This window comes from Pempheris klunzingeri, chromosome 11 (assembly GCF_042242105.1).
Source record: "Pempheris klunzingeri isolate RE-2024b chromosome 11, fPemKlu1.hap1, whole genome shotgun sequence".
In the NCBI taxonomy this organism is placed as follows: Eukaryota; Metazoa; Chordata; class Actinopteri; order Acropomatiformes; family Pempheridae; genus Pempheris; species Pempheris klunzingeri.
This window is the reverse complement of record NC_092022.1, coordinates 11,574,972-11,589,157: the sequence shown is the minus strand read 5'-3', so window position 1 is coordinate 11,589,157 and position 14,186 is coordinate 11,574,972. Positions and strand designations below refer to the sequence as shown.

The window sequence follows — 14,186 nt, the reverse complement described above, 5'->3', positions numbered from 1 at the left end:
GAATGCAAAACACCACATATTCATGTAACGCAGAGCCTCTGTAACAACATCTGTCTTTATTTATCACAGGGTTTTTTCTAGCATGTACTCATTTTGTGCCTCTGCTTCTCTTCTCCTGAGCCTGTGTTTCATCTTTTCAGATGCTATGTGTGTTTATACTAGTCCAGTGTCCTTTTGTGGAAGTACTGGTTCTCTCCATCCCTCCCTCTTAACAGGGAAGTAGCGTCAACAAAAAGGCCGCTCTTCGTTGCACTGTTATGGCTAAGAATAAGTTACCCAGGCTTGGTCTATTCTCATGCTCACATTCCTTTAACACCAACTACCTTGTGCTACTATGCAAATCAATACCTTTACAATTGTGTGTGTGTGTGTACCTGACAGTGTGCTGGTGAGTTTAATCATGCTTTGATCTCAATACAGCCTGTCTCTACAGTCCCTCTTCTACCCATAGCTACATGGCTTCTTTCAGATGTGCTGTATTTTATCAGGCAGTATCGCCTCTGTTTGGATGCCTCTGCCTCTGTCTCACTCCTCACTCAGAGCATCAGTCTGCCTCACTGTCTGGCACAGTGTGAGACAGAGTGCTTGCCTGTGTGTCCCTGTCTGCTGCCTGCTCAGCGTCTATTGTGTCTCCCTCTGAGTGTCGCATCAGACAGCCTTAGGGTCGCCAAAGGTCACAAAGAGTTCAATTAGTGGGATTGTGTCTGGACGGACTCACACAAACATACACCCTATTCCTATAGCCACACACACACAAACAAACAAACACCCATATTCACACAAACAGAGACACAACAAAGGTGACACCCGCTCTTCAAGTGTGTCATTAATAAGTCACAGTAGTCCTCTTTCCATTGCCAAGACTGCTTAACACACCCAAACACAATTAGTGCTGTAAGGACGCGTCACTCACACTGACCTATGTGATGAATGTAAGTGAGCATTACTCAATGAACTCGTGAAAATAATGGCAGTAATCTGGAATTGTATGCTACAGTACATTAGTCCAACTTTGCAACTCTGACAAACATAATGGCACATAGCACAGTGGGAAAAGGGGCAGAGTAGTCTCTAAACCATCAAATAAATGCAAATGGGAAAGCAACAGACAAGCAAGTAGGAAGCTCGGGAGCCTATGACACAGCCCTATGGTGATTTGCCAGGACTTTCTTTCTCTACATCAGCCTGATTGTTCTCATTTTCCGCAACCGTATGTAAAAAATAAATGTTCTAGCTTTAGAAATATCAAAAGAATACAGTACATGTATATGTAAATGACAAAAAGTTGTTTGTGAGTGTAATCATCTGTATCATGGACTTTTGGGGCAGTTATCCTTGTAAAGGCATCTCTCTCTCTGTCTTATATATACATATATATGCACATATTTGCACATTTGACAATACATCTGTATATTTTCTCTCCATGCGTATTATGTGAGCCATGTCAAAAACAAATTTGTCATCTAAGTTTTTCTGATTCTGAAATGAACAAGAACGCTAGAAAATATAACGCAATTCAAAAAGGTTAATGATGTTCAATTTTTATTGAAACTGTGACAGATATGTTGATTCAGCTCTATGGCAGGTTTTAAGGCTGAGGTTTGTTGGACTATTGTATGAGACTGCACTGTAGTGATGGATTTTACTCTTATTTTGGCCAAAGATGGTCGATAAATAAGGATTACCTTAAAAAATCAGGAAACCCTTACAGTTCAGTCAAAGTTTATAGAAGTTTCATAAATATAGCATTTAATGCAGGATAATTGTTGTTTTTTTGGACCTATAATGTTGTTGTTACATGGTGCCTCCGTGACAGCGGCCTAAGCACTTTAACTCGGTAAACAGAGTAAGACCTAAGACCTGGTTGCGTACCATGAGATCTTTTTGGATCAGACATCTGGTGGAGCAGAAGGTCAGGTTAAGTAGCCCCATAAAATAGTAAATGGTTAGGATATGGCTTACAGGGCACATTTGGTAGATGTTAAGAGGCTGGGGTCATGAATGCCAAAGCATGTGAGCTCTAAAACATCTATTTTGGCAAACACTGCACGAGTATCAGATATCATACAGACTACATAAGATGAACGGGCTCCCTCGGTTACATTCTTGTCTGAGAGAGGAGTGCGCCTTAGCTTCATGCCTATGTGCCTCAGTGGGATAAACAGGGTTGGCTTAGGACACTATCAATAAATAGGGGAGTATAACTCTTGCTGTAGGCGGATACTTGCACGTACACGAGGGTGTATACAGTGTGTATAGCCCTCCAGTGAGGGAATAAGCATGTCAGTGTTTGAAAATCCAAGGTGGCGGGTGGCTAGGATTAGATTACTTTAAGCTACAAGAGCTCAGACTAACAAGATAGATTGTTGAAAAGGGGCTGGCCCTCATACCGGATTAGAACCTCAGGCCAGTGGGCCAAGTTCACTAACCTTAATAGATGCCTTTAGCCAGTGTACTGCACCAGCCATTTCTTTTTAGTTGACCACTTGCAGGCAAGAAGTCTTCATATCCCTGTGCTTTAAAGCTACAGTACCTGTGTTTGTTGTATACTGGCAGAGGCAGCTTCAGTGCCATAATGTATGGCTGGCCAATTGGAAGAGGTCACAGGCATCGAATATACACAACATTCTCAAATTTACACATAATAAATGTGTCCTTCACACCATAGTAGTAAAAAATTTGTACTTTATGTCATATTATGTCTACCAACAATACTGGTCCTCAATATAAAAAGGTGTGCAAAGGTTTATTATTGGACATCAATGCTACTTAAAATCTCAGAGGAATTCCCTTTTGAGGCACACTTCTTATAATCATATGTCATAATAATTTGTAGTACATAGTGCTTCAGATTTATTTGATTCTGATTAAGCTATACAGTTAATGCCTGTCTCATGCAATAAAACATTCAATAGCAATTGGATCTCCGTTGCCGGTTAGGTAATGTGGATACAGCCCAAGGGACACTTGCCAATTTGCCTGTGCCCTAGTTCAGCATGTGTCTGGTCAGTTTGGTTGGATCGATTCCATCCCGGTCTAGTCAGTTCAGCTGTAGTCCATTTGATTTCACCTCTCCTAATTTAGTAGTCTGTCTTTGCCTAACTCAACAAGTCTTTCATAATCTGAAACAACCACAATATTGCTATTTGTTACACTGAGCTAAATGAATATGACCAGAAAAAAAAGTATTTTTGCACACAGTATTGCTCTCTGGGATATCAGACCCTGCATTAATTGTTCCGATCAAAGGATAAAAAACAGCTATTATTTCTGTCATGGCGCAGGCAGCTGGCGTGACCAAAGATAATCTCTCAACCTTGTGAATGGCTCAATTAGCATGATGTAAACTGCTGAACTGGGGCAGTGTTGACTGTATATAGGTGAACCAGAGTCTCACAGGGGCTGCGCACTAAACTATAATGTTGACTTAAAATGAACCATGTCAAAGTCCAGGTTTTCTAATGGCCTTCATAAGGATAAGCCTTTTTACTAAGAGGAGGAGGCAGCCTTGTAAGCTGGCGTTTATCCACATAAATCCAAAATTTAACAACACATGTTAAATCAAATATATCATATAATATTTAAGGTGGTAGTCATCATCATGGCAACCGTCAGCACTGCAGATCTGAACACTGCTCTAGTGAACATAGTCCTGTGAGTTTGGCCTGGCTGAGCTGAGCTGGACCAGTCTGGGATGACTGGGTTGAACCAGTCTGGTTTCTGCTGCCCGAGTTATGCTGTCTGTGCAGGGTTTTTGTTCCAGCCTTACAGGCACCCACTGTAATTAACTCCCCTGGATCACTCTGCATGCTCACTCACACAGACAAAAAGTGATGGAGGGAGAGATGGAGGGAGGGAGGGCGAGAGAGGAAGAGAGAGGGAGGGTGACAGGCAGACACATACAGTGGCATATGTTGACACAGACGAACAGAGAGCAACAGCTTGCACACAGAAATGTAATACGTGTATTGGACACATACAAACACATCCACTTTGGGGTGATGGATGGCAAAATATACGACTGTGGCCGTAACAGGGGAGATATATAGCTCTGCCCTTTTAGGTGTGGAATTCCCAGGGACAGTCAAAGGGAAGAAGAGAGATGGTGTCCACACTGTGAACTTTAATTACACACTCTTTCAGGCTGCATTTGGACAGCTAATCCCCTGGCTTCCCTCTCTTTGTGGACATGGGAAAAGAAGAGCTAGGTGCTCCCAATCTGCAGTCTCACAGGATAGTGGAGATAGCATCAAATAGGGCATTGGCCAGTCATGTATAGGCTGTTTATCCTCCTTTCCTGTTTAGTGTCTTTAGATAGGGAGCGTTGTCCATGGTGTCATGGCATTATGACATATGAACAGAATGTCTCTGATGCTTGTTAATATACACTGTAAAGTTGGAATAATTGTTCAATACCCCCAATTTTGTTAAAGCCTGAATACACAGTTTGCAAAGGTTAATTGTGGTTTAAGTTTCACTGTGATATGTTTGGAAGAGTTTGATCAATAAAGTTGAGAAGATATACACTTTATTTATCGAGAATAAATCACATTGTCACAATCATTTCATGAGAAGAGGTAAAAAACATTTTATTCCAACTTTATGGGCAACAGTGTATTACTGGGATCTGTGATTATAATCAGACATGACAGTTTGAATTAAAAAATTACTATTAAGGTGTTGTTTTGTACCACAATTAGCACATTTTAGACAATGATATAGCTGTGTATTATCATCCCTAATTGAGATGAATCCGTTTTATAGTGTTTAATATGATTATCCGTCCAACACCAGAAAGACACATTAACGCTTGCACCAAATCTATCATTATTAACAGAGCGAGCAGATCACATCTTATCATTGATATTCTGATTACTATTGCCTAATGCCACTTGAAACTGTTGAAACTGTGTTATAGCTTTGGTTAGGTGGAGTAAATAGCACAGATCATGTGACCTGAGTGACTAGAATGTTGCACTGAATGTGGCACTGGATCCATCTATAGGCGTGTGACCAGGCCACTGTGTCCTGTCTATGAGTCTGTGTGTGTGTGAGTGTGTGTGTGCGCGTGTGTCTCCCTGCATGTGGTAACTTAGCGTTAGCTCTCTGGGAGGGATGCCATGGTAATCCTCATTTTGGCTTGTCGTCTCCCCCTCTGTCTCTCTCCCACTCGCCATCACCTCCTGTCTCTCTCTTTTCTTCCTCACACTGTGCCCTTTTTTCTTCTCGTCTTGCTGTTGCTCTGTTGTCTGTTTTTTCTCTAAAAGTCTGTCTTCCTACCTGTTTATACATAAAATTAAAAAAGTGTTTCTAACTGTCTCAGTAATTTATGACTGTAGCCAGTAATGTCCTCATGCTTTATAAACAAATGACCAGTAAAGAATAAATTTCCTCTATTAGATTTTCTCTGACCCAGTGCATTTGTGAAGACAAAATTGGATATCACAGATTCAATATGGGCACACAAATCAGCTTAAGCCTATTGTCTTTTCATTTTCAAAAAATACATTACCAGCACAGATTTGCTCACACTCCTGAGCCAAAGAAAAATACAGGGCTGTGCCTTTGCTGGTGTCATGAAAGAATGCTGTCAAGTGGTAAAATAAATTAATGATAACATTATTACTGAAGGTGAAACAGGCTACCATTGCAAGTTGAGCACATCTCTTGCAAAAAAGAAAATATCAAGTATTTAGGTGGTGCTGACCAGGAGCTGTGGCAGTCTGCTATGGCCTGCGGCCGAGCCCAACTGCTGATGTGAAGCTGATTCACTAGGTGTTGGAGTTAAACCAGAGAAGGTGATGGGGGCATGCCTGCTGCTCCTGAGTCCAACTGACAGAGCCTGATCTCAAGGATTAGCCAAGGCTCTTGTTTTGGAATTAGCTCCAAACCAAACACATGACTGACTTTTCTCACACAATGCCAGCAGTCAAATCAGATGGCTTACCATAACACTGTTCTCTATTGTGGGGCCAAGAGGGAGAGGGATGCATTTCTTCTCTCCTCCACAAGTTGGTCACCCACCACATGCTGAATTCACACACATCTAACAATGTTTCCCATTACTTCTCAGCACGATAAATCCAGTTGTCTACAGTATGCAATGACTTTGACTAGTGCTCTGATGTTGGACATTTATCAAATTTCATTATTTTCCTCCCACTACGATGTCAATGCGTACACAAAGAGTTCCTTACAGTAACGTTTGCTGTTGTAACACCTACATTGGCCACAGTGGTCCTATTTGCTCTCTGTTCACAAAATGCACCCCATTCAGAGCTTCGCTTTCACATGATATGATTTCATACCTCATTACATTACACAATAGACAAGAGTAGGCTGTGACATGTACTGCAACCATGACCCAGGCACGTGTTACAGCTAGCCACATAATTAGCAATAAATACTTTATGATGAAACAAATGTTTTATTTCAAACTTGATAAAGTAACAAAGCAGAGTGAGCATGCAACTTCTAGACCTATCAGTATGTTTCTTCTCAAGAGCTGTGAGGAGTCCCTAGCCTGATTTAAAACACAACACCTAAAACACAGTGTCATTAATGTAATCCCTGAATTAATATTTCCCTTGAGTGTCATGAATGAATTACTATCATTCAGGTTAATGTAAAAATGCTGTTTCTAATAGGACACCCTATCACAACAACCAGAAGCGCTGACAGCCCATGATTCTATTATTCATAACAGTCCTAGAAAAGTCAAAGCCCCCACTTTCGCTTTGTGCTGTCACTCAACTACAAGCGATGCTCCTCCTGTTCACCTCCGTCTCCACTGAACTACAGTCCCACAGCATGAATAGTAAGCAGACAACCTGCAGAGATTTCAGGAGGAAGAGCTCCTGGGACACATCTAATACGATTCACTTCAAAAGAGCAACACTGGGCTTAAAGCTCTTCAAAGCAAACTGATTGGAAATATTATTTGTTCATATAAAGTATTTCCATTTACCTCTCGGGGTTGTGTACATTCTTTAAGTGTATTGTTTATTTTATCTTGCAGCTAATTGTGCCAGATTATGAATATTGGGCATCATGGTGTGAAAACAATCAGACAGCAGCTCGTCTTACCTGAAGTTCGCACCACGCCACCTCCACCCAAGTCTCTGTGTCCAGGCCTTTATACACAGTCTTGAAGGCTCCTCTGCCTAGTTCAATGTCAAACTTAAGGAACCTGCCCCCTGGAGAGGTGGCCACAGCCTTCATCTCCGCCTCCTCCTCCTGCTCGTGGTCCCTCTCCTTCCCCCTCTGGGTGGGTGCGGAGGAAGGAGCATCTTTGCCAGGCTCTTGGATGGAGGTGGTGCACAATGGGTCATGGCCCAGAGCAGCGCAGGATGAAGCAGCCACTTGCTGCTGGGCACTGCTGATGAAGACTGAGTCTGAGGAGCGCAGCTCCAGGTGGGGGGCACTGTGGGGTGCCTCTGGGGGCACCTCCACCTCATCGTCCTCTTCACAAATCTCCACACTCTTCCTGAAGAAGCGCTTCTCCCTTCTCAATCGTTTCTGGCCAGTGTCGACTGGTAAGGAGGGTGTAGAGAATGAAATTGGTCTGACTGGGTTCTCCTCACCCGCCTGGCTGGCTTCCCCTCCCCCTCCTCCTCCTCCTCGGATTCCTCCCTCCTCTCCTGCGGTCACTTTCCTCTCCTGAGTCTGGGAGGAGGGGAAGTCCGAGGGAGTGCTGTGTGTCCTCTCCCTGTGTGGGTCGGCCCTGCCCTCCCGCTCCGTGTCCTCCTCCCTCTGTCCATCAGGTTTCTCCGAGGAGTCCTCGGTGCCTGTGGGCTCTCCTGGGTCAGTAGCCATGGGGAATGGCCTTTCCCACTCCTCCTACACCTCCTCCTCCTCCCCCTCCTCCAAACCTTTGCTCCTCCGTCAGTCCCCGTCTCTCTCTCTTTCTGTGGTCACCCACTCAACCTTTCTAGTTTGTCAAGCTGTTCTTCCAGTGCTGCAGGTGACTGAAGGCCGCCCTTGGTCAAATTGCTGACCCTCTCCCCCTTTTCCTTCACTCTCTGTCTCCGTCTCCTTTTATCAGATGCTTTACAGTAGCACAGGGGGATGAGGCCACAGCTGTTAGAGAAAAGTCTCTGTCCTCACTTTCCTCCTCACCATTTCCTACATTTCCTTTTGAACACACTGAGGTGCAGCATCAATCAAAGGAAACCACACGTCTCCCAGTTTTTACAAACACACACTAAACCAGGAGTTTTTTTCAAGTCTGTTGGGAAAGCTGCAGTGTTTTTCTTTCAAACTGTTGTGTGAATATCTTCAAGTAAACCCTGTAAGACAAAAACAAAACAGTGCATTAATAATCAGACAGTCAGAGGAGAGAATTATTTTCATATTGTTGCCATATTCAACTTTGTTAAGAAGAGTGCAAGTGGGATACTGTTTGTATTTAATGAGATACATTTGAAGAGGAAAGTTAAAGGGGCCCCTATACTTGAGAAGGATAAAATTGGACCGACATTAAAGCCTAAAATACTCGAAAACAAAATCTTCACAGCACCTTTGTAAGGAAATGGACCGTCAGAGTAACCCAATAAGTCTGCATGACAGTATGTGCAAATTGGACAGGATTTGATATCAATGCGGAAATATTCCACTAAGAAGAAGAGTTGTAATTGATTCAACAGCTTACTTGCAAGGCCAACCACTGCAAATCTTGCAAAGAGACACAGTATTTCCCTTGAGCCTGTAAAACTTTAGCTAATGCATTTTTAGCCATTAAGGTCACTGGGCAGCAAAATGTTACAAACATTAAGGAGGACCTAATGCGAGCAGATTTTGAAAATAACAATAATCAGACACGGTGGAAATGTTCAGAAAGTAGAAATGTCTACAAATGGTCTTTTTCCACAGCCGCTTTCTGACTTGAGGCAATCAACTGGACAATGTTCATTTAAAGTAGTGAACTCTGCCATCCCAACGTTTACCCTTATATGGTAAAAATATTCCAATGTATGTCAGATGTAATCAGTTTAAACTGTCCAACAAAAAGCTTCATCTTTGTTATGGGCTGAATTTTGACAGTGAAACCAAAGTGTCCTCTAATAACGTCCAATAAGATCTTCATCAATCATCAAGTGCACATTTATCAGCACCTTGTGACCTAAGTTGTGTTCAGAGGCTATTAGTCAACAGAAAGCTGCAGTATGCGATCCCAAACATTAAATATGGATGATGAACTATGGGCCAGTTGAGCGTGAATAATTCATACACAGAGGGATTGTGGAACTATGCTGGAGTGGCTACTACACATCTGCAACAAAGGGCTCATAAATATACACAAATATGATTATGATTATCATTAGCGCAGGCATCAGCTGACAGTATTACTCAACCATTCAGGCAGGGCGATAATACAGTTTTAAATTGACATCCAGTGCTATGCTCTGCCAGCAGAAGGTGAAACTGAACACAGCCGGTTTCCTCTGACATGGCAATATCCCTGCAATGCTGTAACTGATTCAGTGTTTGGGTTCATGTTTGTGTGTGGGTGTGTGTGTGTGTGTGTGCGCGTGTATGTGCACACCACTTAGTATCTTTCAGATCATTATCTTCGATTCTTCTCTATCACTCCTTTTGTCCCTACGTATTATGTCTTTGCAATCTGACAGCCAATGATCTCTCAGTAGGGGCAGTAAGACACCAGCCAGCCTGAAGTTACTCTGCTGAGAGACAGCGTTGGGCTTCCAATTATGGGTGCAAAAAAAGTCCAAAGTCATCACTTGTGATTAAGCAACTGAACGTATGGGAAGAGAGTGTGCTAATGCATACCAACTACAAAAGCTGCACTGAAGGAATGTGGCTGACATGCCAGGGTAATGGTGCAGTAAATGGAAAGTAAAAAGTGTAGTCCAGGTCAGGGTATGGACTCACTTTGCATATTAGTTTACAACTTGACACATATTACTTTACAACTGAATATGTGGGACTTTGCTGTAGGCACCCCTTGTCTAGGGTTACAGCCCTCTTAGCTATGAAGCTGTCCTCAAGGACCATACATGTACAGTCTATCCCGGCCCCGTGTTCTTCACTGACAGACAGGCTCAGGAAAAGTCACAGCAGCAAGTCTAGGCTTTTTCTTCAATTTTAATGAGCAAAGCCCACCCTGACCACTTTGGGCTAAACTAATGGCTCACAACAGCTATTATCTCTTTTATAAAGCAGTCATTACCACTCACATCAAACCTGTTGTCTCTGCTGTCTCAAAGCAAAGGAGTCTGACATGCAATGCTGGTAGCTGTCAGTCAAACGTTAAAACACAAAAGGCTATTGGACCAACTGCTGCTCCTGAAGAATATGAAAGAATTCAAGTTCAGCAACATTCCCGAGACACACACAGACACAAGACTGTGACTAGCGGCCTCCCACAACACACCCCACACCCAATGCCACAAAGCAGCACAAATAATTATGAAATCTTTGATGCATATGAGTGGGAAATATGGATTACGGATATCATCGCGTGATACTAGAGGCGATTTCTAATTGCGAAAGTGGTATAAACTGTTATGTAGGTAATTTTCTGGCATGTAATGCTGGTAGCTGACAGCTACCGGTATTGCATGACAGCATGATTTTTGACTAATCCACTGAACTAAATACCCAACAAATCAAGGTACTTCATTTGTCAAATCCTGTAAATCCAATATTGCCACAAAGCAGTCCTGCTGTTGGGCTCATGTTGGCCTGATACAACCTGATATTAAAGTGACAGCTACCTTGATAGAAACCAGCCTTTACAAGTTGACAAATCTCTATTGTTTATATCGGCATGCTAATACTGCAACATCAGGCTGTGACTAATTAGTTAGCCAATGAACGTGGGACATTACATGATTAAACAATCAATTAACTTATTGATTATTTAAACTCACTTTTTATCAGACTCATTTCAGCACTACAATCACCCTACGTGACAAACACATGACTTATCAGAGACTTTATGCACTATGACCATAACTTTGTGAGTTAGAGCAACCCAGGGGGGACATACTGTAGTGTACAGTGAGTCTAAAAAGGTAAAGGCTAACAGGATGTGGGGAACATAAAGGATGAAAAACAACAGGCGATAAAGAGAGGGAAGTTGCCCTTTAAACAGGAGCTTATTCGCCCATGTCCCCAGGGCAAGGAGTTCCCATGAAAGCCACATACCGGACAGAGTTATCACAGTACATCAAACACGTTCAACCCCATCACTGTCTCTCACACCCGCCCAGTCTCTCTTCCAAACACACACACATACATACACACACACACACACACACAGATACAGATATAAGACACACCCCGTCAGGCTAGTACAAACTTTGTGTTGCACTCTTTCTGTCTCCCTCTGTCCCTCTCATACTCTTTCTATCTTTTATTCACAGACAAACACACACACACACACATACACACTCACATCAAAAGCAATCCCTCTCTCCCGCACCCAAACCGCATGTCCCCTTTCAATGAAAGAATGCTGAAAGGAATTTCCTGACACCAGCCAAATGACCAAGCAACTGCCCATGTGGGCAAAAGTAGTAAACTAAAGATGAAGACAGCATTTGAAAATGTTGCAGCTGAAAATGTGACCTCTCTCTACGGCAACAGAATGGCTCCAGTGTGTGGCGTTCACATGTCAGAATCATTGTCTGTTCATTACTCTATCAGTGCTGTAGTGCATGAGAACTGAACATCTGACATGCTGCAGTCTGCCTGCCCCCCAGGCTTCTGTGAGGCTCCTGCATGGGGAGAACACCTGCAGCTGCCCAATCATTTCTGAAATGTGCAGCGAAACTCATTGTGACACCTTTGCTTCATGACTGCCAACGATGTGATTTCTATTCTATTCTCAAAACCCGCTGAAGGCCATGTTTGTTTTCGCTCAAACTTTTTCTTATCTGTCCTCAAAGTTTTGAGACAAGGACAAAAATCCCTACATCACTGACAGCCTCTCTTTGACAAAGACAAATAAAATTGCTCACACAGAAGTCTCACATCTCCTATAACTTAAAACACAACAAATACATTGCAGCCCTATCTGCCCCCTGCACTTTTTTTCATCCCTTACTTCATGGGGATACACACATTAATCCCCTGGAACCAAACTGCCGCTGGAAAATTAGGCAGGCAGACAAAGGAAGAGCCAGGGGACTGTGTGTGTGTGTGTGTGTGTGTGTGTGTGTGTGTGTGTGTGTGTGTGCGTGCGCACAGACAGCGCCGTTTTTGCAATTGAGGGGGACGTGTAGATGAAAAGAGTGAATAAAAAGTGGCGAGGGGGACAGGAAGGGATTGTAGTTGGTGGGAGCAGGCGCACGGCAGAGTTTCAAACAGAGAGAGAGTGAGGGAAGGAGAGATGGAGCGAGGGGGGCCGGCTAGTAGAAGGGGTGGGAAAAATGTGTGTGTGAAAGAGAACAAGAGAGAGATAAAGAGAGGGGGGTGGCACAGACAAAAAGGGGGCTGGGGGGGGATTTTGCCTGATAAAATATGTGCCAATGTTTGTGTGAATGAAAGCAGTGACTATAGCTAAATTTTTGCCTGAACAAAAGCAGCTACAGTTGTGCGTAGAGAGGAGAGGAGAGGAGAGGAGAGGAGAGGAGAGGAGAGGAGAGGAGAGGAAAGGAGAGGAGAGGAGGAATGCTTTTAGTGACTGGAAAAGGTTGAAAACATGAGGTGATTACATTAACATAGGAATAGTTTCCGATAGTATGTCCAGTGTCACAGTGAGACTGGGTGCAGAGGGCCGAGGGAGAGCCGGATGAAGGACTGTTTTGCTGTGAACCCGTTGATATTCTCTTGCTGCACTAAATAAAAAAAATGGAGCTCAAATGATTGATCAGTTGGTTTATCAAAAGAAAATTTTACTCACCAAATATTTCCATAATCTATTAATGCAAAAATATTCCATAACTATAGCTGTAAGGATTTGCTACGTTTTGTGCTGTGTGATAGTTATGAAGATGCTACACTGGGCAATAGGACATTGTGATTCCACTATTTTCATCAATTGATGATAAAAATATTCATCAGCTGGAGCCTTACTTCTGAGCCCATGGACAGAACCATTTCTTAAAGGTCCCATATTATGCAAAATGCACTTTTTAATGTCTTTTCAACATATATATGTGTGTCCCGGTGTGCCTACAGACTGCCAAACCATGAGGAAAGACCATCCTCTCACTGTTTGGATGAGACACTGTTTGGATTTGGCTCCCCTTATGATGTCATAAGGGGATCTGAAAACATCCTAAATATACCTTGTTGTTTTTCCTCTCTAAGACCATCTCTCAGTAACATGAAGATGTCTAGATGAGAGTGAGGCACGCAGACTGATTGTCTGAATGTCAGCCAAGAGAAAAATAATGTGTTTTTTGAACATTACACATCTGTAGTAGTAGGACCTCCAAATACAAGTATGAAATTTAAAATGATCAGAATAAGGGACGTTTACATTTCTTATTTTATCTTAATTCACTTTCCTGAGCCCACCAGGTCGTTTTTGACCAATTTTTAAAGTCAACATTTTAAATGAATATGTTTTTGTATTAAAAAAATACCTTTTCATGATTCAAATCAAGTAAGTAGTAAAATCGCAAACTGACTGATTGTAAGTATTATCAGTTAATGCAGGTGTGTTGTCAGGTGTAGTTCAGGTGCAAAGTTATGTCTGATAACATAAGTGTATTAGCAGCAAGTATGATTGTGCTGCAGTCTTTTAATATGGTTCCTTCATCATCTGCCAGCAACAACAGTTTGCATATTATCCCATTGTTGATTACTGGACTGAGTGAGCTGTCTTATACCAGCCACAAATATGATTTTAGTTGACGGAGTAATGGTCCTGCTTTGTGGATCAAATACAAATCAAACTCAACGACAACATTTCCACACATGATTAATGAACATTTGAATCTATCCAGTCTTTTTCCAATTCTGCATTAGTCCCACAGAGATTTAAATGGGAGAGGGAGGCTGAGTGATGTGGGGAGACGGGGCAGAGGTAGCGCAAGGTCTGAGAGCTGCTGGCCAAAATTCAAGTGGGCTTGATATCAAGCAGCAGCTACTCTGGAGATCGCAGGTCTCCATCTGAACTCTGCAGCTCAGCTGTTGAACACAGCAGCAGGGAAAAACAAAGACCATGTTTGTTCAGTGAAGCTAACAGGCATGGCTGCTGTCATAAAGTCACA

General features: G+C 42.7%; 1 protein-coding gene across 1 annotated transcript in view; it reads right to left on the bottom strand.

Annotated features, from left to right (window-relative positions):
* The window catches only part of wnk3 (WNK lysine deficient protein kinase 3), a 28,235-nt gene extending 20,420 nt beyond the window's left edge, over positions 1-7,815 (bottom strand). The window contains exon 1 of the mRNA XM_070838922.1: positions 7,087-7,815. Within this exon, the coding sequence (XP_070695023.1) occupies positions 7,087-7,815 (729 nt within the window). The remainder of the gene's footprint in view (positions 1-7,086) is intronic.
* Positions 7,816-14,186: the final 6,371 nt, after the last annotated feature.